Source organism: Choristoneura fumiferana, chromosome 12 (assembly GCF_025370935.1).
Source record: "Choristoneura fumiferana chromosome 12, NRCan_CFum_1, whole genome shotgun sequence".
Lineage (NCBI taxonomy): Eukaryota > Metazoa > Arthropoda > Insecta > Lepidoptera > Tortricidae > Choristoneura > Choristoneura fumiferana.
This window is the reverse complement of record NC_133483.1, coordinates 9,162,849-9,178,106: the sequence shown is the minus strand read 5'-3', so window position 1 is coordinate 9,178,106 and position 15,258 is coordinate 9,162,849. Positions and strand designations below refer to the sequence as shown.

Here is a 15,258-nt window from a genome sequence, read left to right as displayed (position 1 = left end):
GATATAGACGGAGACATAAAAAATAATTGGTTGTGCTTTAAGAGCAGAGCTACTTTTATAACAAATTTCGAGTTTTGTTCCCCGGCAATTAATGGAATCACCTTTTTTAATAAGTTAATGACTGTATGTTAATTCAATCAAAATACTTACTTGAAATATATATTTTTTATTGCTCTAAGGGTAGCAGGCCTGAGTATTATTCATTTTTGCTTTGGATCTTGACAGATGGACATACTGACAGATAGACTCACAAACAAAATTTTTGCTACTCAGGTATGGTCGACCAAGGAAGTGCTTTACAAATTTTAATGACAGTTCCTACTTCAGAAATAAAACAATAAGGCTGATTGTCATATTGACTTGAGTGAAAATAGGCCTTATGACCTTTAAAGCGCTACGAATGACATTAAACCTTAGGGTGGTAAACCAATTTGTTAGTTAGTTAGTCGTAGAAGTTCGAGTAAAGCTCTAAAGCGCTAAAGGTACTAGTCTCTAAAAAAGACCTTGTAGGTTCATTATGTCCATAATTAAATTTTTCGTTATCGTTATTCGCCATAATTCTGAGCTGGTAGAAAAGCAATTTTGCTAAATTAAGCTACACGGTTCGAAAAATAACCTGCGAGTTTCGTTGCTTGCGTGACACTGCTGTTGTCAATTGATGACGAATCAGTTTATAGTATTGCGGCTAACAACGTTACGAAAACCTCATGCCCAATAATATTTATACTTATATCGGCATATTTAAAAGCGAAGGTGTATTGCCTGCTCTGCACGTTAGTCAATTTGGACATGAATATCCATCTCACTCTAACGTATAGGTACCGCGTCCCTCATTTGGCAAGTAATTGGCAAAGATATTGGTCACACAACATGTAGAGCGCCGAGCGGTCATAAAGGAAATACCAAAAAGAAGATACCAAAATATACGAATTAATCACGTTTAATATTACATTCACATTTCCTCACTCCATCGACTCTATCTTTGTTACTATCAGTTCTCTTGGCAGAGTAGCTTTGGAAGTAGAACTTGAGAAACAAAAAGAAGAAGGAGCCAATGCTGATCACGCAAAAGTAGTGAAAGAACGAGGGAAGCGGGCAGGGCGTCAGTTTCTGTTGGTAGTGAAGGTGGGATACCACTAGCACGAATTGTACCTGAAAAAGTAATTTGTAATTTAGCGAATCTGCAACTAGGATTGAAAGAGAAAGCAACACATGATCTGCCAAAGAAAAAACAACGTAATTCGTTTGGGCTATGCCAATCACTGTGTGAGCGACTCATACACATTCTATAATACACATATCTCTGGCACTCTGGTCCACGTGGTGTGGACCTGCAGGTACGCCAAGTTTTGGCAAAACAATCAAAAGAAACAATCATTAAAAAAGGTGTTTCCATACAAAGTGCTAGGAAATCAAAAACCTTATAGGGTACTTCCGATTGTCATATAAACTTGAAATTTGGTATAGCACAACCCACAAGAGAAGCCTGAAATCTTATTTTTTATGTCTGTTTAGACAAACGTAGACACGTCAAAAACCAATCTTAAATGTTCCCACACGGCATACAGTTTGGTTACAATCAGAGCTATACTAATACTGAATATTACTGCAAATTTCTACGAAACCCTCAGTACGCGAATTTTATTCGCACATGGCTGGTTTTCATTTATCAAATTCCTTGTAGTAGGGAGGCGGGTATGCTAAATCGGTAGTTACTAAATAAAGCGTAATGGGGACCTATTGGATTGTGAAGATTAGGTGCAAAAACGAAAAAAGTTTATGTTAAGTATGCCCTTTTTGTGGGGGAGGGGATAGGGGAGAGCGTGTGAAAATTTTTCAAAAATGTAAAAAAATAGTCACATGGAAATACTCGAGCGCATCAGACTTTCATAGAGTACACGCCCTACGTCCATCTGATAAGTGGCTAACCTAGATGTTATTAATCTGACGGGTTGGTTGGTGGCGGTTGGAGGGGTCTCTTTACGGCTACTGCAGAAAAAAAAAGAAGTTATTCCAGCGTAAATATTCAATTCAAATGACTGAAGATTTGGATGCGACCAAAAGTCATGACTTCTTTTAAAGGGTCTAGCAGGCTAAGCGAACTAGAAGTGCCCCCAACGACGCATCTGGTCATTCTTTCAGGCTGGCAAGTCCTAAGAACACTCTATGCTTAATATCAGTCCTCGATCTTCTTTTGTTTTCGAGTTATTCAGGATAATGTAAAATCATCAGCGTATCATTGAAAGTGGCATATTTTGTAAACTGTTCAAGTTTGATTAACCATTAAAAAAATATTTGACAATAATAAAATAGGCTACAAAATACATATTTTTAACCCGCATCATCCCCCTCTAAAATCTAAACCGGTGGGTGGAAAAATTTGATAAAATTCAGGATGGTAGAAGTACATCAAACTTACAAGGAAAACTAAATCGGGCGTGTCCGACACGCTCTTGGCCGGTTTTTTGTAAATAAATTTTGCTCACCGCTCCGCTGCATCGCCCCACTCCATTGGACAAGCAGTTTATACTAAAGACTTACTACCAGTTTATACTAAAGACTCACCAGTTGAACTTTTGTCAAATGTTTCTTCCACCATACATATTTTTGGTATTCAGGGCCCATTGAGGCAATCCCATAATAAGCATACATCAGCACGTGCACGAAGCTGTTCAACAACCCAACTACGACGAAATGGTCTGTAGGGTGGTACATCAGATGCAGCCAAGTCCAAGATACCATGGCGGTATGATGGTAAAGATGGAGAAAGGTTACTTGACTGTCTTTCTTTCGGAGTACGAAGAAAATTGTGTCCAGGAGATCCAAATGTTTGGCAATAAAGTAGGGATAAATTTCTGTAATTACCTGAAATGTACACGTAAAATTATATCTAAAAAGCCCTTCGTAAATTAACTTGGAATAACCACAACAAAATGAATTGCTACATTTATTCCACAGGCGGTTAAATTTTTGTGTCCGATATTTATTTGAGTTTTAATTTTGATATTACAATAAATATCAACAAAATATCTACCTACTAACTACTTACAACTAACTATTTATACTTCAACTTAATTATCTTAAGCAAAAAATCTATGTACTGAACCGCTGTAACTCGTCTACTATTGCATAAACCCCCAGTGGGTTTTCCAATAGTGGCATAATAAGTTCATTGTATTTATATTGTTTCGATTATATTAATAAAAAATAAATAAATATATACATACTCCTTGTAAGTCTTCCCCTTTTGGACATCTTGTAGTTATGATACCATATCTTACAATGTATCGCGCGTACTGTAACAACAAATTCCGAAATTGAGAGTTACATCCAAATTACAATGAAATAAAATTCTTTAAAAGAAAATTGCAAATCGTACCAGATATACAACATACACAGAAGACACGACTTGAAAGGCGTTATATTTAGTAAGAATACTCTTCAAATCGTAAGGCTGTCGATCCTTCATGTAGTTTGGCAGTATTTTCAAAACTAATAATAGGTACATAGCTAGTACTATTCCAAGGCCTATTGAAGTTTCTGACAGAGACCATCTTTGAATTATGTCTGTAAAAAAGGAAAATTACTTAACATCATTGTTTTGTAAACAATCCAAGCCATCCAAACAAGCTAATCCAATCCACAGGTGACCATAAATGGCTGGCTCTTTCCTCAGACAACCTATTGGCAAATGCCAAATGATAACGAGAAAACGCTGCCAGCTTCATGAACAGCGTTTTAAGGTGTAGCAACTTATGAATATTAGCACTTATGAATGTCAAAAAAAATCTACCACCGGTTAGTTAGTTTTAGTTTTCCTATTCCTTTTTGCTATTTATTGGCTACTTTTTTTATATGATAGGAGGAAAACGAGCAAGCAAGTCACCTGATGATAAAGCCACCACCGCCCATGGACACCCAGAACATAAGTTGCATTACATATGTGTTGCCAGCCCTTTGAGAATAGAGTACGATCATTTTGTGTATAATGTGTTTAAATGAAGTTTTATTCTCAGCTCTGTCAAAAATCTGGTAAATCCCTTAAACATGATTGAGCAATTAAAAATGAGTTTAAACTATTTGAGTTTTCGTTTGATAATCAGGAATTAGTCGAAAACACTTACGTCCACTTGCAGGCTTTTTAATCTAGGATTAAGTCGTCTTAAGTCCTGTCAGATCCATACAACAACTGTCAGTTTAAGCCTTAAATCGAGATTTAAAAAAGCCTACAAGACGTCCTTAGCGAAAACATAATATGCTTAACGTCCGTAAGTAATAGGATAATTCTTGAAGCTAATGATATTAGCAACGTTTTTTATACAAAAACAACAAACACAACAATACAACACCACCAACAGCAATATTCTTTATTTCAATATTCTGGAAGTTATTATGTTATGGATGGGAACAGTTTGGCATTTTAACAGCTCTTAATTATTATTTCTTTACTTGCATATATTTTTTTGCCAACGGTATTTAAGTATAAGCTCTTGGTGAAACAGAAATCGTAATCGGAGTTAAAGTAGATGAATATAGTTGTCCTTCAAATAAGTAAAATTTAACAGAAAAATTAAAATAAAAGAAGGGTGAAGAACAGAATCTATTCGTTAGTGAAATAAAATAATGAATATGGCAAATGTCCTCGTATTTGATATTCTGATGCCCAATAGATAATACTCCGCTATCGTCGCTGTAGCTGATGATATAAATTTAAAATGGCAACAGGTGGCACAGTCATCATCACTTGGACATTTACCTTAAGTACACAAACGTGCAACTAACCAGTTTCTTTAGACGGATAAACATTCTCCATTATAGCTTCATATCCCGTGTCCATGTTTGAAAATAAATATAACTTTGGTTATTTCACAACTACCTATTGTTGTCGTTCTAATTAAAACTCCATCGAAAGCAAGTGCTTGACGTAATCCTCGAGTGAAAATAGGTTTCGAAATGTTTAGAAATGGGTAATAGTTGGTGTTATATGCATTCGTGGTTAGTAAAATGAATTGTTTACCGGTCGATCACCTGTAATATAAATGTAATGTAAATGTATTAATTAATATGTATGTATGTAATTAATACATTATACGGAATAATAGGTCATCGAAGTAAAACGGTGTTTTCTATTGTTATAATAAAATGACGTGTGTTTTTTACTGACTACGACTACCTGAATACAAAAAAGTTTGTGTCTGAATATAGTTTGAAAGCGAAATTTTGTAACCTTAACCAGGGATCTGGAAGCGTCATTAAAAATAAGTTTTAAAACGTTTACAACATGCTTCAAACCATTATGTTCAAAACGATAACAGACGAGGAAATTTTCAAAAAATAGGATAATTTAGTAACACAACATAACACTTTAAAAATAATGCCCACAATATAGTTTTATCGGGAACACCTAATAATACCAATCGGACCGTTAGTTACATAAAAACTTTTTTATTTGGCGGAATCTAAATTGGTACTGGCCATCAACAATGCCATGTACTTAATACTTAAAAAAAAAAAAAACTTCTGTCACACGTAACTTATAAGAAATGAAACAAGTCTTTTATCTGAGTCTTTTATTTAATAAATTAATTAAATAATATTGTTATAAAATAAATACGGAACGTTCCATAGACACTAACCAAACACATAGGGCTTACTTTTAACAAACGATTTTTGTTTGCCTTTGGTTTTTTACAAAACCCTCAGTGCACGAGTCAGACTTGCATTTCACCGGATTCTTTATAATTCGTAGGTTTTTGATTGCAACATCTTCTCTCACGCATGACTACGAGTAGGTAGTAGAGTACGTTGCAAAAACTAACCCGACTATCAAAGAACGTTAACATCCGATAATCGGGCATCGGCTTGAGGGCACTGACTTGCATTTACACACCTTTCTAAAAGTATCTAGACCCAGTGGTCTAGCTAGTGGTTCTACAGTTAGAACAGCAATTCGTTAATAATAATATCGTCCCGTAGAGCGAAAAGTCACTAAGTCGTATTTTGCTGTTTTGAGATACGGCGATTTAAAGTTGTAAAAATAAAAAAAAATCTAACGTTTTTTGGCGTGAGATATTTATCATAATTATGGTCTTGTCGCAAAGACATAACGCTACGGCATAAGCTCCAACTGCCAAATCGAATCAAAAAGTTCTATTTTCCTGGTTATTAGCGATAATTACTTTTATCTCTTAAATTATGAACCTAGATGTCAGTTAGTGATTTTTCGACTAGAGTTAGTGAATTGTCGCTCACTTTTAAAGTATAAAGTAAGAAAATAACTATAATTAGTTAAACTGTTCCTAAAATGTTTAATACCAAATTGATTTTATTATAATAACTATACACATCTGAAACATTGATAATGTAAAGAAAATCAATAAAACTCAGTAAGTAATTAAAAAATAAAGTTTATTGCTGGTTAATTTTTTTTTAAAGGTTATTTAGGACCATTTAAAACAAGAAAAATCGGTCAACCTCCGTACAATGCATTAAAAACAAATAGTTCAGTAATAGCTTTGTGTTAAAAATTCTAATACAAGCTTTTTGTTGGCGGTACTTTTTGCCCCTGGTTACCAAAAGTAGGTAGTCGTCAAGACGAATCAAATGAGCCCAAAATTTCAAGTGCCTAGCTATTACGGCTCAAGAGATAGAGCTCTGTGACAGACGGACGGACGGACAGACAGACAAACAGACAGCGGAGTCTCAGTAATAGAGTTCCGTTGGCACCCTTTGGGTTCGGAACCCTAAAAAGGGAAAAATAAGACGAAAACAATATTTTATAGTACTTCTGGATCTTCTTCTGTGATATCAGGCTCAGGCAGCGTGTCTATGATATATTTTTGAGTAGGTAGAGACTCGTACCAATAGTGGAGATCTTGAGGAATCTTGATACGCCTTAGGGATAGGAAATGCTTTGAACTGATCTAACCAGGTTTGTCTTTGGCCGCTGATTTCGCATTCATCGGTTCTAGTGCCTCTTTGTACCTTTAGCCTCTTCCTAGGTCGCGGAATCGCCTTTTTTCCTGGAATAAGTCGAATTGGGCGTAAGGGCCGTCGTGTGTATAGCGGAACTTAACAACACCGAAGACTCAAACCGAAGACATTTTATTTTCAGCCACTTAATTGGTTTCCCTTCTTGGTCTTTGCTCGTGTTTCTGACTAATTTAGGTAGACCAATCTGTAAATAATAAATAAAATCCATGCCATTAATGTTGCATAGGTACTGCGTGTAAGTTAAACAACCAATCGTCATGGCATTGAAAGAAATTCTAGAATGAGCGGTACCTACTATAAGTATTCGTGTAATATCGCTGTCAGTTCATTCCTTCAAAAAGCTAAGAAAAATTTAGAAACAATACAGTAAAATAAAAAACAACACACCGTGCTCAAACAAAGCATTAAAACAATAAAGCTATGCAACCAAGTTACCCACATGAAGCATTAGTGAAGGGTTAGTAAAAATATTAGATGGGTATTTAAGCAAATTTTAAAACACCTTATATTAAACGCCACATTAAGCTTAAATAATCGTTTACTTTCTTTGCTTTGAGTCTTCGGTTCACGAAGTAGTCATCACAATAGGTACCTACAAAATTCAGTTGAGTATTTAATATTACTCTGTCTGTATAAACAGTTAAAATTAGTGAACCCTTATTAATGTCTTACCTTCTCAGCTTCTTTTTCATGTTTTTTAAAAATAAGGTTAGCCGTTTCATAACTTTTCGGATTCTCAGCGTCAGTCAGGATTTTCCTGCCAAATAAAATGTTTGTGAGTCGTATTCGCAAGGTTTTTTATCACGTTAGTAGATACATAAAACCACGCCTCTTTCCCAACGGTTAGGCAACGGCAGAGACTACGTTCTTCCACCTGCTACGATCCTGGCATACAACTCGTTTCCTCTACATTCATCAATCTTTTCATGCATGCACGTCGATTTAGAGTACTCCTGACCCGATCTTTCTTCAGTCTTCGTCTAGTTAGGCCTTACTCTTCCAACGTCACGTACCACGTAAGTACTCATACCAAATTGGAAAAAAACTACAATGTCGAACATTTAAATTTATAATAGGATTTTTTTTTGTCAGTTTACACTTACCTTTTCAATTCCGTAATTTTTATTCACCAAACCTAAAATAAACATTGCACGCGTACCACGATCCATTATTTTCATTACCACACGGCACATGGAGAAATTAAGTCGCGTGCGCATCGGTCGACGCCACCATGGGGAATGAAATGAAAGTCACTAAGGTGACGCGGGGCCCTTCTCCTTAGCAATAAACTCACTAACTGACGCGCGTAAATCACCCACATTCAAGCAATACGCATCCAAGTTGTTCAAATAATCATTAAAATGTTTTGATGAGAGTACAAAAAGCAATTTATTGTTTGTTTTTGCAGTGTAAAAATAATTAAAATTGTTTAATGACAATTTGCATGATCTTTAAAGCTCATATTACCATGATTTGATGATCGAAAACTCAATAAAACGACTTAGTTAATTTTCGCTTTCATATTTTGTAGCAAATTTTGCAATCGTTAGGTAACTAAGTCGTTTTAGTGAACTTGGAAACAAAATAGTGCTCGGTCATAACCATAACTGGATATGGCAAAAATAACTAAAATGACTTAAGTAACCCCTTTGACAGATATATTTTCGGTATAAATTCATTAAGTAATTTAGTTATTTCTCACTTTAATTCATGCGCAAAAACAACAAAATAATGATTTTACTAACTTTTTAAAATTGGATCTATGGCTCCTATTGACACAGCGATTAGACTCAAATTTGCAGAAAAAAAATGCGATGTCGATGGCATTAAAAAGCCAATTTCGTCATTTTGCGACTTGGTGACTTTTCGCTCTACGGGGACGATATGTAGATATAAGGGTTAAATATCGTCTTGTAATAGTACCTACATTACTGCAGAGGCCATGAAGTAAGGGATTGATGGACGAGTTCGGGTAGTGCTTTTCTCAAACAATGTGAGGAAATATTTCATCCATCCATCCATCCATCCATCCATCGCATCGCATCGCATCGCATCGCTTGGCATCGTTTCGCATTGCATCGCTTCGCATCGCATCGCATCGCTTCGCATCGCATCGCATCGCATCGCTTGGCATCGTTTCGCATCGCATCGCTTCGCATCGCATCGCATCGCATCGCATCGCATCGCATCGCATCGCATCGCTTCGTATCGCTTCGCATCGCTTCGCATCGCTTCGCATCGCTTCGCATCGCTTCGCATCGCTTCGCATCGCTTCGCATCGCTTCGCATCGCTTCGCATCGCATCGCATCGCATCGCATCGCATCGCATCGCATCGCATCGCATCGCATCGCATCGCATCGCATCGCATCGCTTCGCATCGCTTCGCATCGCTTCGCATCGCTTCGCATCGCTTCGCATCGCTTCGCATCGCTTCGCATCGCTTCGCATCGCTTCGCATCGCTTCGCATCGCTTCGCATCGCTTCGCATCGCTTCGCATCGCTTCGCATCGCTTCGCATCGCTTCGCATCGCTTCGCATCGCTTCGCATCGCTTCGCATCGCTTCGCATCGCATCGCATCGCATCGCATCGCATCGCATCGCATCGCATCGCATCGCATCGCATCGCATCGCATCGCATCGCATCGCTTCGCTTCGCATCGCATCGCTTCGCATCGCATTGCATCGCTTCGCATCGCATCGCATCGCATCGCTTCGCTTCGCATCGCATCGCATCGCATCGCATCGCATCGCATCGCATCGCATCGCATCGCATCGCAGTATCGCAAATGCTTACAGAGTAGTGGTGGTTGGCTGTTCGTAATTTTTCCTTTGTCAGTTTAATGTTAGTAAGCAAAATTAAAAAGTTAGAGCAGCGGACAATAATGGATTTTCATACATACTTCATGGCCTAGGCCAAGAAGTTATGTAGGGAGGTGTAGGGATCCATAAATGAGAAACTTCATGTCTCCATTTCGTGACATTAACGCATACATTTCCGAGCATGTTTGAGATAAATATATTAACCTACATAATTAAAAAATGCTGATATGCAATTAAAGAATGCTAGTAGGTATATCCTACAATTAATGTCATTATATAGAATTGGATATAATAATGATAATTAGATTCGTTAAATCTTTAAAAATGAAGATTCAGAATCTAAGATTTTTGTAATTCAGTGAAATAAACAGATTCAATTTTATTTTATTTTTTTATATACATTCATACATACATTTACGCTTTTTATGTAAGTACTTAATTAGTTTGTAAATACTTAAAGCGGAATGTAGATTTTTCAGTGAATAGTGATAAAAAATAAGAACAAGCGGGTCACCTGTGCACATCGACACCCGAAAAACAATGACTTAAATCAGTGTTTTTCAACCTGTGGGTCGCGACCCCCTGTGGGTCTCGAAGCCTCTTTAGGGGGGTCGCGAAGCCCCTATTACGTGCTGGGAAAACTACTTCAGTAAAAAAACAAGACGTTTAAAAATATTTATTAAGAAAATGAACTAATAATATTTATCACAAAATAAAATACAAGAAAAAAAAACAAGTAGCGGGGTCGCAAAATATTTCTTCATACTAAAGGGGTCGTGTCATCAAAAAGGTTGAAAATCACTGACTTAAATAATTAAGCACTCTGGGAGTCAATCACTCAATCAGCCCACATCCACATACTGCTGATTGGTCTCTTCGCGTTCACGCCGCTTTGCCCAGTCATGTGCCAGTCTCATCCACAGTTTACCAGCCGACTGCCAGATGTCACAACGGGCTGGCGATCTGCCTCCGACTTCTCTGCCTTCGACCTAATCTTCACCACTCCACCGCTCTTTAACCGCTTTTGGCCACCTGTTGTCTAGGAGTTCCTACTTATTACTACACAAAAATGGAACATTTCTCGCAGTAAAGTTTTTGTTATTCTTATTTTGTAGGCGCTTTTGCAATATCGTTACTGTCGTCCATTCGATCATATTTAGGTAGTTAATATTGACAGCAAAGAGTCAACAGACAACTAAACCTTTACGAAAATCGCTTGACGCTTTGTTATACAAAAACGCAAGATGACTTGTTGCAATGTACTATGTGATATTTTATTTTTCTAAGCCCAATATTCACACTGATTAAAACATTTTGAAACGTAGGTACTTGCAGATATATATACGGGTTTATAAATAAGGTTTTTCACACCTCTCCTTCAGAAAAGTAACTTTTCCTCCCTGATGAGAGGGAGCAAAGTGCAACTTTTCTGTTCAAGGCTTTTCTAAGTATTTTATTGCAAATGCAATTTTTTGAAGTTGATAATTGTAAAGCCACGCCATTTTCTATGCTGGTTGTTCTTTAATAATATTTAGAATTTGTTTTTTTTTTCAAGTTTCTTAATGTTCGGTGTGAAAAGTTGTATGAGCCACTCTGGAGCAAAAATATTTTCATCTTGGGCGTTAACACTTGAATCCCTCATTACGCTCAGGATTCTATTTTAGAATCCTTCGCTACATTCTGGATTCAATGTACGCCCTCGCTGTAAATACACCATTTTGCTCCCTTGTGACACAAATAACTATTCCGTACTTCATAGTGAAAAACAGAACCCCTTATAAAATTACTTTTTTGCCCATCTCTCTGTCTGTCTATCTGTGAAGATCTTTTATCTCTGGAACGCATCCTCAGCTACCCCTTGAATTAAGTTAACGCAATAAAAAAAAAACATTAATAACCTAACCAACAAAATGTTGAAAAACCCCCGACTTTGTCACTTCAACGTTCACTATCTCAAAAACGGCTAAACCGATTTTGATAAAACATCTCTAAGAATCATTGCAAGAAAACCTTCTTTCAAATAAAAAACAACGCATTCAAATCGGTCCAACCGTTTAAAAGCTACGATTCCACAGACAGACACACAGACATACATAGCGGTCAAATTTATAACACTCCTCTTTTTGCGTCGGGGGTTAAAATTTGTGTTTCCATACAAATTGCCGTAATTGAAAAACTTATAGGATACTTCCAGTTGTCCTAGAAACTTTAAATTTGGTGTGAAAGTAGCTTTAATAGCACGACCAATAAGAAAAGTCTGAAAATCCTATTTTTATTATGTCTTTCTGTCTATGTCAGTCAATATCTAAGATTCTAGCTACTCCTACATTTTTCTTAGGAGAGGGGCTCTGCTAACACTGGATAATTAAGTCATAGATGCCTACAAAATTTATCCGAAACCCTCGGCGGTACGACTCGCACTTAGCCGGTTTTTTTTAATAGCTCTAAGTACAAACGGACATATAATATTAGCCAGTTGTCCGTTAACTCGTCAAAATACCGTTAATCGAAATAAAAATTAAAAAAGGCACCAGTCTTGCTTGAGATTGGCTCATCTACGTTCTATCATTCCTATAAAACAGTATCGTCACCGACTGACTGAGTAACAAACAACGCACGACCTAATCACTCGAGCTAGCGACTTAATTCTCTACGGCATTCTCTTTAACCCTGCAACTCCTTGCTACCTCAAAGAGCGATTTAGCTATGTTACTTCTGTTCGTTGCTCTCAGAACTTCCTCCTTACTGTCCCACTTTTAAACTCTAAATTCTATGTTTATTCTTACACTGTCCAGGCCACTCGGTTGTGGAACTCCCTACCGATAGACTTGAGGCGCGCAAAGTCCTTGCCTATCTTTAGGTCTATGCTTAGGAGCACTACCTGTCATCTTGCGTATAAATGTTATAGTTAGCTTATTTATGTGTTGTTATGGTATCCATCTACCTATCTATCTGTTTAGATTTGTTGTGTATGTGTATTGTATGTGTTAGTTTTATGTATTCTGATACAGCTCTGATCTACTGTAAATTGCACCACCTGCTAAAATGTATTCCTTATTTCTGTCCATTGTAAAGGTTGCCTGGAAGAGATCGCTCTGAAGCGATAAGCCGCCTATTGCTTACCTTAGAAAATCTCTATGTATATATATGTGTACAGCTTTCTCAAGCGAGCGAGCGTTAATTTAAATAATCTGATGAAAGAAATGGACATTGACATTTTAACTGCAACATTCCATCCGTGAGGCGAAGATTGGCGTCCGGGTTCTTTGATTGAGCGCACCGTTGGTATCACCTTAGATATCTTAGTATCCTTAAGCTTAAGTCTTGGTACACTCTCTCTTTGGTGGTGCCGTGCTAACCTAATGTAAATTTTTGATACAACCTGCGGAAGTATCATTTAACTTTGTGGTAATATTTGTTTAAAGGAAATAAGTACTATGTGTTGAGGAGTGTAGTGATTCCATTTGAAGTTCTGTGGTGTTTTTTGGCATGGTGTGACGTCTGATATGGTGCGCGTCACCTCGTTTAAGTTAATCTTAAACATGTATACTATGGCTATCTGTGGGATCCTGTAATTGGCTCTGTGTTGCTATTCCTTCTACATATATTTGTTTTAGCTGTTGGTTCTCCTTAAATAAATAAATAAATAAATAAATAAATATACTTGTTTTCTCTGTACTGTTTACTGTATTGGTGTGCAATAAAGAGTTATTGTATTGTATTGTATTGTAATTTTGACAAATAAATTGAGTATCGTAATACAGGTCCACTTAAGAAGAAATTACAAACTGAAATATAGATGCACAGAAAAAACAGAAAAATAAGACCATCACTGGGAATCGAACCCAGGTCCTCGATAATCCGTACCGCGTGCTATACCGCTACACCACTGATGGTCAACGGTACCGACACGAATTTCCCTATGCACCTCATATCTCAGCTTGTGTTTCTTACTTAGTCACCTAGCGACATCTATGCCGTAGCCCTCAAACTTTTGCTACTTTTGCTTTTGCGTTTGATTCGGACGTAACTAACTACTTATATAACTTGACTGACACCGTTAGAATAATTGTGGCGACGTGCATGTGGCTGGTTTACTTCTCTTTGTTTTACATCAAACTTGGTCGTTATACATGACGTTGCAAGGTTCACGTTTAAAGCGGCAGAGATGTAACGTTAAGTAATTCTTAGTCCCAGTGCAAAACAAGAAGTTTCGTTTCAAAACTTCTAGGAAACTATAGGTTGTAGGGCAATGGTTGTGAGGACACTTGTGTTGTATGTATACACAATTCTTGTTCTTTTACTTAAAGAAAAGGCTCGTAGGTATGAAGAAATATCATGGGCCTTTTGTTAAAACAACTATAATTCAAGAAAATACAAAGGAAAACAATAGTCATCACATCCATCTCAAGTAAGTGATCGTGAGTTCAAACAAGTTGAAATAGTTTTACTTTACATCGCTATCCTGCGGGAACTATGCAATTTTCCGGGAAAAAACTAACCCATGTTATTCCCGGGGCTACTGTTCCCAAATAAGGTTTACGATAGTTTTAAAAATAAATCGACTTAAAAAATCTTTAATATACAAGTATGTATCTTTCATCAATTTGAAAGGAGGAACGTTACTGAAAATTAAGATCGGGCGAAGACATAGACTGCTACAAGGGACACAAACATTTTACCACTTTGGAAGTGTCTCTCGCGCAAACTATTCAGTTTAGAAAAAAAAATATCAGAAACCTCAATATCATTTTTAAAGACCTATCCATAGATACCCCACACGTATGGGTTTGATGAAAAAAAAATTTTATTTATTTACCAGTTATTTATTTTACAGTCAATACAATTTCGACGCCTTGTTCACTGGCAATTAAAATCTGCGCTCGAAACAATTTGTTGATGAAATTACATGAAAGTTGTAAATAAAATAATTATACTTTTATGTCCACTGAAAAGAACGGGGTTGATAAATTCGTAATTACAAGAATTGAAGAAGGACAACTTTAAGGCGACATCTTAAAACAGCTCAGTCATTGCGTCAGTTGCTCAATTGGCCCTCTATAGTTTTGATTGAAATATCAAAATACCAGGTACGTACATTGTGTGTCAGCAGTTGATTTTACCTGTTCGTTTCATTAACTCACTGACGTGTTTCAATGCATTTTGTCAAATCACTAAACAAAGTCTGGTGAAATGAAAAAAAAGTTGCCTTCTTTAGCTAATTTCGACTTTTCACTAAACATATTGAGGGGTTTGATCAAAATATTGTTTTTTTGTAGGCAAATGTTAAAATAGAATCATCATTTTAATATTCTGCGTGAGTTGGTCATATTCCTTAGAGATTTGTTTAAATCTCTGTTTTGGCCATTTCCTTGTGACACATGTACCGAAAAGAGTAACGTATTGACTGACTGACAGACAACGCACAGCCTATAGCCCTAGAG

General features: G+C 36.8%; 1 protein-coding gene across 2 annotated transcripts in view; it reads right to left on the bottom strand.

Annotated features, from left to right (window-relative positions):
• Window positions 1-924: 924 nt before the first annotated feature.
• Window positions 925-15,258, bottom strand: part of LOC141433260 (very long chain fatty acid elongase 7-like) — an 89,744-nt gene continuing 75,410 nt past the window's right edge. Inside the window, exons 1-5 of one of the 2 annotated variants that reach the window (XM_074095222.1) lie at window positions 4,783-4,962; window positions 3,380-3,567; window positions 3,228-3,296; window positions 2,566-2,865; window positions 925-1,152 (exon numbers count right to left, since the gene is read on the bottom strand). In XM_074095222.1, the coding sequence (XP_073951323.1) occupies window positions 931-1,152; window positions 2,566-2,865; window positions 3,228-3,296; window positions 3,380-3,567; window positions 4,783-4,837 (834 nt within the window). In that variant the 5' untranslated portion in view covers window positions 4,838-4,962 and the 3' untranslated portion in view covers window positions 925-930. Of the gene's footprint in view, window positions 1,153-2,565; window positions 2,866-3,227; window positions 3,297-3,379; window positions 3,568-4,782; window positions 4,963-15,258 lie in introns of those variants that run through there. The other variant, XM_074095224.1, reaches the window with a different exon arrangement.